The sequence below is a fragment of the Coregonus clupeaformis genome, chromosome 24 (assembly GCF_020615455.1).
Source record: "Coregonus clupeaformis isolate EN_2021a chromosome 24, ASM2061545v1, whole genome shotgun sequence".
Classification (NCBI taxonomy): domain Eukaryota; kingdom Metazoa; phylum Chordata; class Actinopteri; order Salmoniformes; family Salmonidae; genus Coregonus; species Coregonus clupeaformis.
The window spans coordinates 7,996,805-8,015,610 of NC_059215.1; the positions used below are offsets into that span (position 1 = coordinate 7,996,805).

Genomic DNA, 18,806 nt, shown 5'->3' on the forward strand with positions numbered 1-18,806 from the left:
GAGGGAAGGGATGTGTAGTGGGGGAGAGGGAGGGTATGGGGGGCAACGGTACTGGAGGGAAGGGATGTGTAGTGGGGGGAGAGGGAGGGTGTGGGGGGCAACGGTACTGGAGGTAAGGGATGTATAGTGGGGAAGAAGGAGGGTGTGGGGGGCAATGGTACTGGAGGGAAGGGATGTGTTGTGGGGGGAGAGGGAGGGTGTGGGGGGCAACAGTACTGGAGGGAAGGGATGTGTAGTGGGGAGAGAGGGAGGGTGTGAGGGGCAATGGTACTGGAGGGAAGGGATGTGTAGTGGGGAAGAAGGAGGGTGTAGGGGGCAATGGTACTGGAGGGAAGGGATGTGTAGTGGGGGAGAGGGAGGGTGTGAGGGGCAATGGTACTGGAGGGAAGGGATGTGTAGTGGGGGAGAGGGAGAGTATGGGGGGCAACGGTACTGGAGGGTAGGGATGTGTAGTGGGGAGAGGGAGGGTGTGGGGGGCAATGGTACTGGAGGGAAGGGATGTATAGTGGGGAAGAAGGAGGGTGTGGGGGCAATGGTACTGGAGGGAGGGATGTGTAGTGGGGGAGAGGGAGGGTGTGGGGGGCAATGGTACTGGAGGGAAGGGATGTGTAGTGGGGGAGAGGGAGGGTGTGGGGGGCAATGGTACTGGAGGGAAGGGTTTTATAGTGGGGGAGAGGGAGGGTGTGGGGGGCAATGGTACTGGAGGGAAGGGATGTATAGTGGGGAAGAAGGAGGGTGTGGGGGGAAACGGTACTGGAGGGGGGGATGTGTAGTGGGGAAAAAGGAGGGTGTGGGGGGCAACGGTACTGGAGGGAAGGGATGTGTAGTGGGGGAGAGGGAAGGTGTGGGGGCAACGTTACTGGAGGGAAGGGATGTGTAGTGGGGGGGAGAGGGAGGGTGTGGGGGGGCAACGGTACTGGAGGGAAGGGATGTGTAGTAGGGGGAGAGGGAGGGTGTGGGGGCAACGGTACTGGAGGGAAGGAATATGTAGTGGGGGGAGAGGGAGGGTGTGGGGGGCAACGGTACTGGAGGGAAGGGATGTGTAGTGGGGGGAGAGGGAGGGTGTGGGAGGCAATGGTACTGGAGGGAAGGGATGTGTAGTGGGGAAGAAGGAGGGTGTGGGGGGCAACGGTACTGGAAGGAAGGGATGTGTAGTGGGGGAGAGGGGGTGTGGGGGGTGTGGGGGGCAACGGTACTGGAGGGAAGGGATGTGTAGTGGGGGAGAGGGGGTGTGGGGGGGCAACAGTACTGGAGGGAAGGGATGTGTAGTGGGGGGAGAGGGAGGGTGTGTGGGCAACAGTACTGGAGGGAGGGATGTGTTGTGGGGGGAGAGGGGGGTGTGGGGGGCAATGGTACTGGAGGGAAGGGATGTATAGTGGGGAAGAAGGAGGGTGTGGGGGGGCAACGGTACTGGAGGGAAGGGATGTGTATTGGGGGAGAGGGGGTGTGGGGGGTGTGGGGGGCAACGGTACTGGAGGGAAGGGATGTGTAGTGGGGGAGAGGGAGGGTGTGGGGGGCAACATTACTGGAGGGAAGGGATGTGTAGTGGGGGGAGAGGGAGGGTGTGGGGGGCAATGGTACTGGAGGGTGGGATGTGTAGTGGGGGGAAAGGGAGGGTGTGGGGGGCAACGGTACTGGAGGGAAGGGATGTGTAGTGGGGGGAGAGGGAGGGTGTGGGGGGCAACGGTACTGGAGGGAAGGGATGTGTAGTGGGGGGAGAGGGAGGGTGTGTGGGCAATGGTACTGGAGGGAAGGGATGTGTAGTGGGGAAGAAGGAGGGTGCGGGAGGCAACGGTACTGGAAGGAAGGGATGTGTAGTGGGGGAGAGGGGGTGTGGGGGGCAACGGTACTGGAGGGAAGGGAAGTGTAGTGGGGGAGAGGGAGGGTGTGGGGGCAACGTTACTGGAGGGAAGGGATGTGTAGTGGGGAAGAAGGAGGGTGTGGGGGGCAACGGTACTGGAAGGAAGGGATGTGTAGTGGGGGAGAGGGGGTGTGGGGGGCAACGGTACTGGAGGGAAGGGAAGTGTAGTGGGGGAGAGGGAGGGTGTGGGGGCAACGTTACTGGAGGGAAGGGATGTGTAGTGGGGGAGAGGGAGGGTGTGGGGGGCAACGGTAATGGAGGGAGGGATGTGTTGTGGGGGAGAGGGAGGGTGTGGGGGGCAACGGTACTGGAGGGAAGGGAAGTGTAGTGGTGGAGAAGGATGGTGTGGGGGGGCACACTCTCCATTCCACCCTGAACCTCTACCAGAGCAGCATTGATAAATTAACCTTATTTAAATATTCATGCTCTGCGAGGCCAAGATTTAAAAAAATAGATGGTCCTGAAAGAATTGGAGCTGGCAGACACATCTGTCATTCCCCTTCTCCCCAATCTTATTGTTGTTCTACGTCCCATTACAGCAAATTCTTCAGTTTGTCAACGTGGGAAAGAAATTACAGGGGATGCGTGGCTATCCCCCACATTCATCCCACAGTGGTGTCGTCTCCCTACATCAGCGGTCATCAGGCTGTTACCACATTCCCAGGCCATTTGCAGTACAACACGCCAACATTGTCTACCGACATCAACGTCTGTGGGTCAAGGGTGTGCATGTGAGAGTGAGAACTGTCTGACACAATCCAAGCTGCTATAGCCGTGGGTGAGTTTTTGTGCATACAGTACATATCTTAGGCAGGCATGGGATCCAACTGAATATTAGCACAAAGTAAATGGGGGGAGAAGTGGTCAGTCATACAGAGTGAGAGGCAAGCTGATGCTCAGGCTCTCCATCCGTTACCTGAGCGTCTAAAGTCCCTCACAGGACTCTCCTCCCTCGTCACAGTCTGACACACAAGTACAAAGAGCAGCTGTTAGTCCTCCGACTCGGGCTAGAGGGGTCATGGTATAGGTGTCAAACTGTGAAATTGGGGGAGCATTTCCCATGGGTGCTATAAACATTTTTTCCATTCCTAAATGGCATGCCATTTTTTCTACCTCTTGTCATCTCCTTGTAGCAGTCTCTTTGACAAACCCCATATTGAGAGTTTCATCTCCTGTCTCCTACACATTCAGAGGAAGTGCAACTGCATATTTGAAATAGCACTATGATAGAGGATTCAGAACATGTTCTCAACATTGGTTTTGGTTCTCCAAAGGTAATGGGAATATTGACTGATGATGCATTAGATAAAGGGAAACGTCATTCTTTATGGATGAATGAGCGTGACTATCCATAAATCAACTTATTTTCCCATGATTTGGAATACATGTTTTTACATTTATCGATTTTGCTCATTCCGACCACGGCAGCTGTGCTACTGTAGGATGGGGCTGAAGTGCTAGAGCAATAATCCTGCCTCCTATTGCACCAATGGAGGCTGGAGAGTTAATAAGCCTGGCCATCTCTGCAGTATGATACCTGAATGTGAATCCTTTTCTATCGATCCATCTCACCCTGTCCTGCTTGCAGACAGTGCCACGTTTCAGAGCACCAGCGTGAAAAAATTTTCACTCCCAATTCCCTACATCCTGAAAATAACACCAGCTCATTTCACAAAGCTGTTGAGGGGCAGAATAACAATGGCATCAATTAAGTTTACATAAGGCAAGGACATTGCTTTTCATTTTTCTAGCCCGATACATTCCCCTCGAAATTACTCACTGACTTTAAGGCATAAACTCAAGGACCGAGTGTTATAAAAACTAAACTTGTGTTCCTATTTCCTCTCTTCCCCCTGATCTCCATTTCCCCTCACTCCATCCCTAACCCTGAGGCCTTCGCTGCTAACCTTGCGTCTCCAGGCTTTCACACAGCTCAGACTTGGCCTCTCCGTTGGGCCGGAGGCCGCCCTTGGTGGGGAACTTGTTGGACATGGTGGCTGCAGTGACTACAGCCTTGAGACTGCGCTTGCGCTTGGGCACGTTCTGCTCCGGGTGGAAGAGGACCACGTAGACCTTTGGCATGTAGAGCATCCCCAGAGACACAGAGGCACTCAGGCTCACAGAGATGGTCAAAGTCGTGGTCTGGATGTACATCTGTGAAGGAGATGAGCAAGATGGAGAGAAAAGGAAACATTGTTACACAACAAGAAATAGATGGTGCTGTTCAAGTGGCTAAGGAGAGGGTTCTCAAGATCCTTGTGACAGCATTGACCTTTGACTTTGTGAAAGTACATTACCTAGTTTGTATTTTTATTTGTATTTGTATTTATTAGGGATCCCCATTAGCTGCTGCCAAGGCAGCAGCTACTCTTTCTGGGGTCCAAACATATTAAACCACTTACATTACTTATAAAACAAAAGATAAAACAGTACAACATATAACATTATTACACCACTACATATCTACAATACAAAATGTTTGATACCACCATACAACAAGAGTCTTTGACAATTTTTAGGGCCTTCCTCTGACACCGCCTGGTATAGAGATCCTGGATGTTAGGAAGCTTGGCCCCAGTGATGTATTGGGCCGTACGCATTACCCTCTGTAGTGCCTTGTAGTCGGAGGCCGAGCAGTTGCCATACCAGGCAGTGATGCAACCAGTCAGGATGCTCTTGATGGTGCAGCTGTAGAACCTTTTGCGGATCTGAGGACCCATGCCAAATATTTTCAGTCTCCTGAGGGGGAATAGGTTTTGTTGTGCCCTCTTCACGACTGTCTTGGTGTGCTTGGACCATGTTAGTTTGTTGGGGATGTGGACACCAAGGAACTTGAAGCTCTCAACCTGCTCCACTACAGCCCGTCGATGAGAATGGGGGCGTGGTCGTTCCTTTTCTTTTTCATGTAGTCCACAATCATCTCCTTTGTCTTGATCATGTTGAGGGAGAGGTTGTTCTCCTGGCACCACACGGCCAGGTCTCGGACCTCCTCCCTATAGGCTGTCTCGTTGTTGTCGGTGATCAGGCCTACCACTGTTGTGTCATCGACAAACTTAATGATGGTGTTGGAGTCGTGCCTGGCCATGCAGTCATGAGTGAACAGGGAGTACAGGAGGGGACTGAGCACGCACCCCTGAGGGGCCCCCGTGTTGAGGATCAGCGTGGCGGATGTGTTGTTACCTACCCTGGGATAATGGTGTTTCAAAGCACTTCATGGCTACAGACATGAGTGCTACAGGTCGGTAGTCATTTAGGCAGGTTGCCTTAGTATTCTTGGGCACAGGGACTAAGGTGGTCTGCTTGAAACATGTTGGTATTACAGACTCAGACAGGGAGAGGTTGAAAATGTCAGTGAAGACACTTGCCAGTTGGTCAGCGCATGCTAAGCGTACACGTCCTGGTAATCCATCTGGCCCTGCGGCCTTGTGAATGTTGACCTGTTTAAAAGGTCTTACTCACATCGGCTACGGAGAGTGTGACCCGACAGTCGTCCGGAACAGCTGATGCTCTCATGCATGTTTCAGTGTTACTTGCCTCGAAGTGAGCATAGAAGTAATTTAGCTCGTCTGGTAGGCTTGCATCACTGGGCAGCTCGCGGCTGTGCTTCCCTTTGTAGTCTGTAATAGTTTGCAAGCCCTGCCACATCCGACGAGCGTCGGAGCCGGTGTAGTACGATTCGATCTTAGTCCTGTATTGAATCTTTGCCTATTTGATGGTTCGTCGGAGGGCATAGCGGGATTTCTTATAAGCTTCCGGGTTAGAGTCCCGCTCCTTGAAAGCGGCAGCTCTACCCTTTAGCTCAGTGCGGATGTTGCCTGTAATCCATGGCTTCTGGTTGGGGTATGTACGTACAGTCCCTGTGGGGACGACATCATTGATGCACTTATTGATGAAGCCAGTGACTGATGTGGTGTACTCCTCAATGCCATCGGAAGAATCCCGGAACATATCCAAGTCCGTGCTAGCAAAACAGCCCTTTAGCTTAGCATCATCTGACCACTTTTTTATTGATCGAGTCACTGGTGCTTCCGGCTTTAGTTTTAGCTTGTAAACAGGAATCAGGAGGATAGAATTATGGTCAGATTTGCCAAATGGAGGGCGAGGGAGAGCTGTTCTGATGCGTCTCTGTGTGTGGAGTAAAGGTGGTCTAGAGTTTTTTTCCCCTCTGGTTGCACGTTTAACATGCTGGTAGAAATGAGGTAAAACGGATTTAAGTTTCCCTGCATTAAAGTCCCCGGCCAATAGGAGTGCGCCTCTGGATGAGCGTTTTCCTGTTTGCTTATGGCCGTATACAGTTCATTGAGTGCGGTCTTAGTGCCAGCATCGGTTTGTGGTGGTAAATAGACAGCTACGTAGAATATAGTTGAAACCTCTCTTGGTAGATAGTGTGGTCTAGAGCTTATCATGAGATACTCTACCTCAGGCGAGCAAAACCTCGAGACTTCCTTAGATATCGTGCACCAGCTGTTGTTTACAAATATACATAGACCGCCACCCCTTGTTTTACCAGAGGATGCTGTTCTATCCTGCCGATACAGTGTATAACCCGCCAGCTGTATGTTGTTCATGTCTTCGTTCAGCCACGACTCAGTGAAACATAAGATATTACAGTTTTGAATGTCCTGTTGGTAGGATATACGTGCTTGTAGTTTGTCCACTTTATTATCAAGCGATTGTAAGTTGGCCAATAGTATCGATGGCAAAGGCAGATTAGCCACTCTTCACCGGCTCCTTACCAGGCACCCCGATCTCCTTCCGCGATATCTCTTTTCTTTCTACTGCGAATGACGGGGATGAGGGCCCTGTCAGGTGTCTGGAGCAAATCCTGCTTGTCCGACTCATTAAAGAAAATTATTCGTCCAGTTCAAGGTGATTAATCGCTGTTCTGATGTCCAGAAGCTCTTTTCGGTCATAAGAGACAGTAGCAGCAACATTATGTACAAAATAAGTTACAAACAATGCGGCAAAAACAAACAAAATAGCACAGTTGGTTAAGAGTCCATAAAACGGCAGCCATCCCCTCCGGCTTCATTGTACATGTGGTAGCATGATTTAATTCCAGTGCTGTTTGTAAATACCCTGGTAGGTTGACTGACAACCAGGTTGCAGGCACTGGTTACAGTTTGAAGTTGCACTCAGGGCCCGGGCCGGTTGGAGTCGACTCAGTGTAAAGGCAGCTGGGACTCACAACTGTGCACAGAAAACATGGCTGCAGGCAAGGATCAGGGAGAGACATCTTGAGAACATCAATACAATGCCTAAGTGTGTGCCTCAGAGTGCTTTTCCCATATAAATGATATCATATTCTCAATGGGATTAAATGTGTCTACATGTCTGCTCACATAGATAATCTGGTTGAGTTGTTAGACAGTATGGGCTGATTTACTACAGCAGTAGAAAATAAATACATTAATCAAAAAACACTGTAACTGCAAAAAGAGAGAAGATTGGAAGATTGTCATATACATTTACTCTCTGTGGTGAACATCAGGGTAATCCTCCTGCAAAACTGTAAAAATATTTTCATTTACAACTTATTTTTACATTTACATTTACATTTTAGTCATTTAGCAGACGCTCTTATCCAGAACATAATTCTGTCTCCCTTTGGGACAGGGTTGCTGAGCTATTCTGGGACTGATGAACAAAGGGAGAAGGGTGTAAATTGCAAACACAGCTCCCAGCCACATCCCTAACAGATTTGCCTGAGGTGTAGACTGATATTGCATTTCCAGACATCATGAGTAACTTTGTGTTATGGCAACAGGGAATAACCCAAGAGGTTGTCTGTCATGAGAATGTCAACAGATGACGTGCATTAGTTATAGTTCTGCTTTGGCACTACGTTTTATGCACCTCTATCTTCAGTCTGGATGCTGAAATACTTACATCTAATGAGTTAGTGCAGCCTGCCATATGGTACCTATGACTTATGATTAAATCAGCGGAGACATTATATATTTTTCTTTAAGTGTTGTGTATATAGAAGCCGCTAAATAAACGTCAGTTGAGAAGGATGCCTGAGAGAAATGAGAGTGACATTGTATTATTTGATCACACTGCAAGCATCGATGGGCTTTCCTTGAAGGGGGAGATACAGGGGTACTGAGGGGGAGTATGTAATCTGCTCAGAAGATTTCACATGGCCTTGGGTGAGCCCGGCACATTGCTGCCCCTCCGGAGTACAGAGTGGAGTCCCTCTGTGAGTGGGGCCAGGACCCCTGTCCTGGGACAGATAAATTTGCCTTGACAAACTGATATAATCGCCAATGTGCCTCATTGCCACAGCAGGAAAATGGTGCTCGAGAGACCGACTCCACCAGGCGAAGCCATCATGTCTCTCCTAAAGGAGCAGGAATTATAAAATCTGTGCTCCCTCCATCCAGCTGCTATTTCACCCCCTGCATTCCGTTTCATTCCACAGTCTGATGTGCAAAAGGTAACTACATTTACCTTGTGTATAGGTGTAAGTGGCCAGAATATGAGCACCCTATTATCCTGAAAGTAATATCTTCCAAACAAAAGCCTTATCATTTCTGATGATCAAATTATGCATATTTGTATGGAATTGCCAGACCTGGCTTGGGTTGGATCAATCAAACATTATAGACTGTCTCTAGCCGTGCCTCCTGCAGACTACCTGCACCTGACTGCAGCTACAGTGCCATCCGAAGGCCTCCATCCCTGGCCCTCTGCATGCTAGCGTCTTTATCACTGAGGGCAGACAGTGCCAGGGACCATTTAGTGAGATGGGGCCAGTCATTGCCTCATGAAACAGGCCCTCCCTCCGAGCCACCACGATTACACACCTGTCAATCTACAGCCCTTCCTCTGACAGGATCCTGCCTCTGCATTTTCCCATCTGTCAGGAATGTAACTGGGTCCTTAATATCACACAGCGCCTCCAAACAGATAACAATGTGGAAACATTAATCCATTCATAAGATTAACTTAAACCAGGAATGGTTATTTCTGCGTTTGTAGATAGATAGTGTTTTCCATTCCATCCATCCCCATGTATACACTTTGTCCTCTGCAACATCAAAGGGGCTGGAGTCATGACCGGATTTCTGATTTCTGTATTTGCCATTGGCTGTTTTGTTTTTTTTGCAGTGAAAATGCTCAAGATGTTAGTCATTACTTATTGTCGTTTGCAGTGGTTGGAAATCAGCATAAGCTCCCTTTGAAGTAAGGAATATATTTTAAGGCTGTTTTGTGCTTCAATTAGCGTTTATCATCTGTTTCTACGGTACAGTACAGAATGTACTATATTCACACCTCTTTGCTGCAGTGCTTCCCTTTTTATTATTTAGAAAAAAAGTGCAGAATCCATTTTACAGCCTTGAAAGAACATTATCAAATCAAAATCAAATCAAATCACATTTTATTTGTCACATGCACCGAATACAACAGGTGTAGTAGACCTTACAGTGAAATGCTTACTTACAAGCCCTTAACCAACAATGCAGTTTTAAGAAAGAATACCAAAACAAATCATACAAAAAAATGCAAATAGTCTGGGTAGCCATTTGATTAGATGTTCAGGAGTCTTATGGCTTGGGGGCAGAAGCTGTTTAGAAGCCTCTTGGACCTAGACTTGGCGCTTGCCGTGCTATAGCAGAGAGACCAGTCTATGACTAGGGTGGCTGGAGTCTTTGACAATTTGTAGGGCCTTCCTCTGACAACGCCTGGTATAGAGGTCCTGGATGGCAGGAAGCTTGGACCCAGTGATGTACTGGGCCGTACGCACTACCCTCTGTAGTGCCTTGCGGTCGTAGGCCGAGCTGTTGCCATACCAGGCAGTGATGCAACGAGTCAAGATGCTCTCGATGGTGGAGCTGTAGAACCTTTTGAGGTTCTGAGGACCCATGCCAAATCTTCAAATCAAATCAGATTGTATTTGTCACATACACGTGTTTAGCAGATGTTATAGCGGGTGTAGCGAAATGCTTGTGCTTCTAACTCAGACAGTGCAGTAATATCTAACAAGTAGTATCTAACAATTTCACAACATATACAGTGAGGGAAAAAAGTATTTGATCCCCTGCTGATTTTGTATGTTTGCCCACTGACAAACAAATGATCCGTCTATAATTTTAATGGTAGGTTTATTTGAACAGTGAGAGACAGAATAACAAAAAAAAAATCCAGAAAACGCATGTCAAAAATGTTATAAATTGATTTGCATTTTAATGAGGGAAATAAGTATTATTATATTATTGATCGATTGACTATGACTTTTCAGATCAACCAGTAGTGTTATCTGCAGGGTTAGCTCCAGGTAAATATTGCAATCCTTCAGCCATTCCTGGACCTGTGACCAAAAACAAGCTACAAATGGACAGTACCAAAACAAATGATCTAATGATTCTGTCTCATCGCAGCAAAATCTGCAGAGCTGGGAAGATTGTATCCCCCATATAAATAACATTCTATTAATAATAAATCATAATAATGTTGGTAGCAAGATGAGAAATTCTAAGTTTTGAATCCAGCGTCGTTTTGCGTATCAGTTCATAAACACTATGCCATGGAATCGGTACGTCAAAAATCTCTTCCCAACTATTTTGCAATCTATATGGGACGGCTGTCAATCCTTTGGTCCTTAAATGAAACTGGTATACTTTTTTATTTATCACAATTTTCTTTAACCAATGATGTTCTTTAATGCAGGGCCGACAGACAAGTTCCTTACTTTTTCCCCCTTCCACTTTCCTCTTCCATTTTTGCGGTAATGCTGCAATTATTTGGTTATAATTTTGGGTAGAGTAGACATTTCCATATGTTTTTGTTAGCTGCATGTGCGACAAAACTCCACCAGTCCTACCTATGATATCATTTACAAAGACTATACCTTTTTTAAACATTTTTTTCAAAAAATAATGGTTTTTTATCAATTAGTATATTTGAGTTTAACCACAATATTTGTTGCATTATTTGTTCTGTCATTTCCGGAGGATTAAATTGAAATTGCAACCAACTTTCTATGGCTTGTTTTAGAAATAGTGATATTTGGGAGATTATTTCCTTTTCAAATAACTGAAAATGAGAGGTACAGCATTGTACGAGATCTTCAGTTTCTTGTACATTTCTCGCATGGAATAGCCTTCATTTCTCAGAACAAGAACAGACTGACGAGTTTCAGAAGAAATTAATTTGTTTCTTGCCATTTTGAGCCTGTAATCGAACCCACAATTGCTGATGCTCCAGATACTCAACTAGGCTCAAGAAGGCCAGTTTTATTGCTTCTTTAATCAGCACAACAGTTTTCAGCTGTGCTAACATAATGGCAAAAGGGTTTTCTAATGATAGATTAGCCTTTTACAATGATAAACTTGGATTAGCAAACACAACGTGCCATTGGAACACAGGACTGATGGTTGCTGATAATGGGCCTCTGTACGCCTATGTAGATATTCCATTAAAAATCAGCCACTTCCAGCTACAATAGCCATTTACAACATGAACAATGTCTACACTGTATTTCTGATCAATTTGATGTTATTGCTTTCTTTCGAAAACAACGAAATGTCTAAGTGACTCCAAACTTTTGAATGGTAGTGTAGCTGTACCATGATATTTGCATTGCTACTAGGTAACCCTCCAATTGTTCTCCACTATTCCCCCCGCTAAAGCCCCTCCCCATCCCAAGTTGGGTTGTCATCCCAGTGATCGGCATACCACCCCGTCCCCCTGGATCCCTAGGCCCCCCGAGAGGCCAGGACCCATCCTTCGAAAACAGCACACAGTGCCACCCACAAAACAGAAGCAGGTCAACCGCCAAAAGCATTTCCAATGCTCTCACCTCAATATATATATATACAGTGGGGAGAACAAGTATTTGATACACTGCCAATTTTGCAGGTTTTCCTACTTACAAAGCATGTAGAGGTCTGTAATTTTTATCATAGGTACACTTCCACTGTGAGATACAGAATCTAAAACAAAAATCCAGAAAATCACATTGTATGATTTTAAAGTAATTAATTTGCATTTTATTGCATGACATAAGTATTTGATACATCAGAAAAGCAGAACTTAATATTTGGTACAGAAACCTTTGTTGCATTTACAGAGATCATATGTTTCCTGTAGGTCTTGACCAGGTTTGCACACACTGCAGCAGGGATTTTGGCCCACTCCTCCATACAGACCTTCTCCAGATCCTTCAGGTTTCGGGGCTGTCGCTGGGCAATACGGACTTTCAGCTCCCTCCAAAGATTTTCTATTGGGTTCAGGTCTGGAGACTGGCTAGGCCACTCCAGGACCTTGAGATGCTTCTTACGGAGCCACTCCTTAGTTGCCCTGGCTGTGTGTTTCGGGTCGTTGTCATGCTGGAAGACCCAGCCACGACCCATCTTCAATGCTCTTACTGAGGGAAGGAGGTTGTTGGCCAAGATCTCGCGATACATGGCCACATCCATCCTCCCCTCAATACGGTGCAGTCGTCCTGTCCCCTTTGCAGAAAAGTATACCCAAAGAATGATGTTTCCATCTCCATGCTTCACGGTTGGGATGGTGTTCTTGGGGTTGTACTCATCCTTCTTCTTCCTCCAAACACGGCAAGTGGAGTTTAGACCAAAAAGCTCTATTTTTGTCTCATCAGACCACATGACCTTCTCCCATTCCTCCTCTGGATCATCCAGATGGTCATTGGCAAACTTCAGACGGGCCTGGACATGCGCTGGCTTGAGCAGGGGGACCTTGCGTGCGCTGCAGGATTTTAATCCATGACGGCGTAATGTGTTACTAATGGTTTTCTTTGAGACTGTGGTCCCAGCTCTCTTCAGGTCATTGACCAGGTCCTTCCGTGTAGTTCTGGGCTGATTCCTCACCTTCCTCATGATCATTGATGCCCCACGAGGTGAGATCTTGCATGGAGCCCCAGAACGAGGGTGATTGACCGTCATCTTGAACTTCTTCCATTTTCTAATAATTGCGCCAACAGTTGTTGCCTTCTCACCAAGCTGCTTGCCTATTGTCCTGTAGCCCATCCCAGCCTTGTGCAGGTCTACAATTTAATCCCTGATGTCCTTACACAGCTCTCTGGTCTTGGCCATTGTGGAGAGGTTGGAGTCTGTTTGATTGAGTGTGTGGACAGGTGTCTTTTATACAGGTAACGAGTTCAAACAGGTGCAGTTAATACAGGTAATGAGTGGAGAACAGGAGGGCTTCTTAAAGAAAAACTAACAGGTCTGTGAGAGCCGGAATTCTTACTGGTTGGTAGGTGATCAAATACTTATGTCATGCAATAAAATGCAAATTAATTACTTAAAAATCATACAATGTGATTTTCTGGATTTTTGTTTTAGATTCCGTCTCTCACAGTTGAAGTGTACCTATGATAAAAAATTACAGACCTCTACATGCTTTGTAAGTAGGAAAACCTGCAAAATCGGCAGTGTATCAAATACTTGTTCTCCCCACTGTATAGCTATTAAAAATACATATCTATTCAAATATCTTGCATATATCTTAATTTCCATCATTATCAATTAATATGCGTAATAATGTTGGCAGTTCATGCGAAGGATTATTACCTCTAACCCGGGTTGCCATTGTATTACATTACATTTTTGTCAAGCAATTATTTTTTTAGCAAACAATTATTGTGGTTCATCCTATATTCTCCCTAACATCCTTACCCCCTTGCAACAGATGTGGGATACACACACACACACACACACATACTCTAACACACTCAACCTCTTTCCTCTACAATCAACCATAAGCTCAGATGCTCAACGGTTGTTACATCCCAGAGCCCAACTCAAGAAAGGACCTGATTTACGAATGCATATACAGTTACAGCTGTTTGAGAAATCATATAAGATTGAGCAAAAATTGACAAAAAAATTAGATTTGATTAACCTACAGTGGGGAGAACAAGTATTTGATACACTGCCGATTTTGCAGGTTTTCCTACTTACAAAGCATGTCGAGGTCCAGAAAATCACATTGTATGATTTTAAGTAATTAATTTGCATTTTATTGCATGACATAAGTATTTGATCACCTACCAACCAGTAAGAATTCCGGCTCTCTCAGACCTGTCAATTTTTATTTAAGAAGCCCTCCTGTTCTCCACTCATTACCTGTATTAACTGCACCTGTTTGAACTCGTTACCTGTATAAAAGACACCTGTCCACACACTCAATCAAACAGACTCCAACCTCTCCACAATGGCCAAGACCAAAATCGGCAGTGTATCAAATACTTGTTCTCCCCACTGTATGTCAAGTCCTAGGTGATGGAGATCAGATACACCCACACAGCTGTCTTACCAAAATAATGCAAACTAAATGCTGAAAGTAGTAGCCTAGTCATTCATGCATGCAAACAAAAATACTGAATAGCAATTTGGCTTAGAATACCGACACAACTGCGAATGCGACACAATCTATATTTAGGCTAGTTACATTAATAGTAAACAAAAGGCGAATGGAGATCCAAATAACCAAAACATAAATAAATAGGCCCACTTCAAACATGGAACATCATTCCGCCCGCTCATGAGTTCAGCAACACGTTGTGATATGGCACAATACACTTCTGTGAATCAAATTCGACCGACGTAATCAATTAATCAATGCCAACCTACCATAAACTAGTTTCCAATACGTACAGTTCCATTTACACTAATGAAAATCAATAGGCTTCCAAGAAAACCATAGTGTAGCCTATCTATTTCTATGATGAAACATATGTAGCTATACCCAGGGGCGTCATTTGGGTTCTTGCATTGGAATTATATTGAATTCTGCTTATATTACGCTATACCACAATAAACACAAAAAATGCTTTTGACCAAGAAGTGACAGGTTCAATGGTACGAAATCTCGATGCGCTCTATCAGCACCATGGACAGGGCCCTACACACTAAAGCAAGATTTTGATAAAAACCAACCCGATAGATTGTTTCAATCTTACCTTTTCAAAAGAGTTGCAGCTTCCTTGATGCTCTGTTAAACTTCCTGAGAAATCGATAATTCCATTCTCCCCGGAATCTTCTTCAACATCCCCCTCAAAGGCCTGTTGGATTAGTTGAGCTTTCCTCTGGTGTAGCATGCTTCTTCTGTGCTGAATGAACACGTTTGTCAAAGTGGAAAATGAGTTCTCGCATGTAGCTGTGGACGCCCCAAAAGTCAGTCCATGTTTCAGTGCAGTAAGCACGTTCGGCATAGCGGAGAGAGGCCCAGAGAATCGCTGCATGATATCAAGTGGGGTCCATTTGTCCTCATTGGAGCCAGAGCGGGTGATTTCAGTCTGCAAAAACTGTCGAGCGAATCTAAACTCTGTTTCCATCTGTTTTGCTTAGATCCAGCAATGGCTTCACCTTTTTCACATCTAGAAAGTAATGGCTCTCTGGGTCAAGGGTACACAGGGCATCCACCAGTTGGCTGTTGCATTCGCTGAATCATTCTGACATTTCACCAATGACAGATCCAACGTGCTGAAGAACAGTCTTTTACACTCAGTCTCTTAACCTCTGTCCTGCTGGCTACTGTACTATCCACCACGTATTGCTGATGATTTTTACTTACATAATGTCGTCGTTTGCTTGGAGCTGGTGGTGCCCAAATGGCTTCGAACTAGCTGTCACACCTCAGCTTCTTGACACACTCCAACTCACTGAGGACCACTTTTACTCCAGTGTAAAGATCTGTTGCTTTTGCCTGGAGTAAGTTGCTTGGAGGATCGAGAAGACTGAGAATTCTGTGCACCATGGTGGCTGTAAACTTAAAGCCAGTGTCCGTCACCGCCTTCAGCAGCCCTGTAGTCTCGAATCTTACTTCTGTGTTGAAGGATAGCGTGCATTCGATGTCAGAGAGGAACTTCAAAATGCTGTCACAACTTTTAACAACCACTGACACAGTAGCCAGGTGTCCAGTCCACCTTTGATCCAGTAGCCTTTTCAAGGTTTCTCCAGTGTACAGGGCAGCCACTGTTAGTTTCTTTAAGAACTTGTAGAGTGAGTCACAAAATTCCTCCAGTGCATTCTCAGATGACATTGCGTGAACGACCACTATGTGAAGCTGGTGGTTGAAACAATGAACATATGGCATTTCTCTGTTTACTTTGTCCTGCAATATTTTCTGCATGCCCCCCTTTTTATCTGACATGGCACTAACATTGACTAAGTATATTTTCTGTGCCAAGGCCAACCTTTGTTAGCTCAGTAAGAACAAGGTTTGAAAGTGATAAAGAATCACAGTATTTTGTAGTTGCCATTGGCAGCAACCGCTCGCGACCGTTATTGTTTTCATCCAGGAGACGATTGACAATGGATATATTTTCAGATCCAGTAGGATTCTTGGTCCCGTCTACCTTCAGTGTGTACCAAAATTCTCCGATTTCTTTAACTATTTCCTCAGTGACAATCTCACTCATGAGCACTATGATTTCATTTTGAATATCATGTGACGTGTATATGGCATTGTGGGGTATGGTGCTAAACACCTTCCTTGTCTTTTCGGAGAGTATATTCCATCATAGACAGAAAAAAGTCCACTGCTCCCCTGTCCCCCTCAGTGGTTGCTGGTTTGAAACAAGGAACCCAATAATGTCCACAATCGCCGACACATACATGCGATTTCTTGCCAGCTGCCCATCATTAACAAGTGTTGACACCAATGTTCCCATAGCACTTCAAACTAGTTTTTCTTACCACAGTGCAGTGCATTTCAAATGCTCTTCGCTTGATGGGTGCCTAGCAAATCCTTTAGTATGGTGTTTCCCAACTCCAGTCCTCCAGTACCCCCAACAGCACACATTTTTGTTGTAGCCCCAGACAAGTACACCTGATTCAACTCTTTGAGGGCCTGATGATTAGTTGACAAGTTGAATCAGGTGTGCTTGTCCCGGGCTACAATACAAATGTGTACTCTTTGGGGTATTGGAGGACTGGTGTTGGGAAACACTGCTTTAGTACTATCAATAGCATGCTTCCAGTTAGAATACCCAGCTTGGGTGAAGGCCTTGTCTGCGTTAGCATTGGACCCAACACAGAACTTTCGACATGGAAAACATAATGCCGCATCTGCAGTTACCGAGTATTCCAGCCACTCTCTTCCTATCAACCTGTTGCTATTAAATTAACATTTTTGGACAGAAAACCTGTAGCTAGGGTAGGATTCTAGGCTAACCTGGGCTGGCTCCTCTGTTCCAAGATCATCAGTTTGGGGCTCTATTTTCTTATAACTAGATATGATGCCTAGCTTAGAAAGAATACATTAATGATTAAACATAATAGGTTTGTGCTGTACTGATATAGATTGTTTAACATAACAAGCTGTGATTAATGTGAGGAACCGTTAGGGGGTAGGCTGAGATAGACTTGTGACTCACACACACACACACTGCCTCTTTATTAAACTGCTCAAGGACATGTGTACTGCTACAATGAAGAAGAACAAACTATGTCTGAGGTTGCTGACTCGAGACAAGTTGTAAAGATAACAACTAATGACCGGCAACAGTGAAGCGCCAAGGGGCTGGGACCAGCCTGAGCGCCAACGATAGGTTGGGTAAGTTTAAACCACACCCAGCCTCTATTCTGACAGGCCCAGCAGGGAGCGGGAACTATCTCTGTCAGAGTATTTAAAGAAGAACTTATAACAATAGCTCAGTTCTCTGTCTGCCCTGCGTGGTTTTTCAGTGGGCCCATATATACGAACATCATATTTACCACTCAAGTGTTTGCATTAATTAAAATACTAGTATATCTTAAAAGACGTGTGTTCACCTCTTTTGTTCCTTATACCAGATTCGAATTGACGCAACTTAACAATTGGTGACCGCCGACGTGATCTGGTAGAGGGACTTCCCTGGGAATTGTTCGGCCGATTGGACATCGCTGTCGTTGGACGGTGTGTTTCACAAAGAGTCCGGACAACTAAAAACAGGTAAGCAGACACCTATTGCTATATAACTAAAGTTCTGCACATTGGCTTTATCCAAATCAATTTTGTGAAACACCTGTTTGATGTAAGTGAACTAAATTATGAATTATTATGCGAATTATTATGAGTAGATAAGCACCATATTGTGACATGCAAACCTGTGGTGAATGTGATGTTAAACCATGGTACCATAGAGTATTGTTCTACCGGCAAGGTCCGTAACTACGAGGGTACGGCTAGATTCGGGGAAAATACTGAAATCTCTCGGCAAGGTCCGTAACTACGAGGGTACGGCTAGGTTCGAGGATATAGGGAATAATTGAATTAGTAATTGGTATCGGCAAGGTTCGTAACTACGTGGGTACGGCTAGGTTCGAGGAATTACACCAGCAAGGTCCGTAACTACGAGGGTACGGCTAGGTTTGGGAAATTTTTGATAAATACTGGCGACCGGCAAGGTCCGTAACTACGAGGGTACGGCTAGGTTCGGCGGAGTATTTGGTAGATAGGAATAGTAGGCGAGTTTGGAAGGAGTAATAGTAAATTGGGAACATAAAGGTAAAAGTAATGAATAACTAGTATGAATAAACTGTAACGTTTGAACTGATATAACTGAACTGTAACGTTTGATGTTTGACATAACAAATACTGGTTTCAAATAATTAAATTGAAGTAATATGGTTTATCGTTTGATTTGACATAACAACCATTGGTTAAATAATTGAAATAATTTGGGTTATTCTTTTTGATTTATCATTTGATGTGTGGCTGTTAGATTAATTTGGATTTTAAGAATAATGACTAAAGGATTTTACCCCAAATACAGTATAAATGTTAGAATTATCATGTAGTGTCAACCCACTAACAGAGGGGGCGGTACAAAGGTGGGAGGAGCATAGTGCCTTTGTTTGTCAAGAAGTATAAAAACAGTATGTATGTGTTTTTAGCGCCAGAGCTCTCTCCATGAATAAACATACAAAAAATCCTTCTCCGTGGTTATGGACCTTGAATCATTGATGATTAAAACCAGAGCCTTACAACC

General features: G+C 45.2%; 1 protein-coding gene across 1 annotated transcript in view; it reads right to left on the reverse strand.

The window, feature by feature from the left end:
* Positions 1-660: 660 nt before the first annotated feature.
* LOC123481790 (metabotropic glutamate receptor 4-like) overlaps positions 661-18,806 on the reverse strand; it is a 39,153-nt gene continuing 21,007 nt past the window's right edge. Inside the window, exons 4-5 of the mRNA XM_045206800.1 lie at positions 3,769-4,015; positions 661-1,634 (exon numbers count right to left, since the gene is read on the reverse strand). Of these exons, the coding sequence (XP_045062735.1) occupies positions 661-1,634; positions 3,769-4,015 (1,221 nt within the window). The remainder of the gene's footprint in view (positions 1,635-3,768; positions 4,016-18,806) is intronic.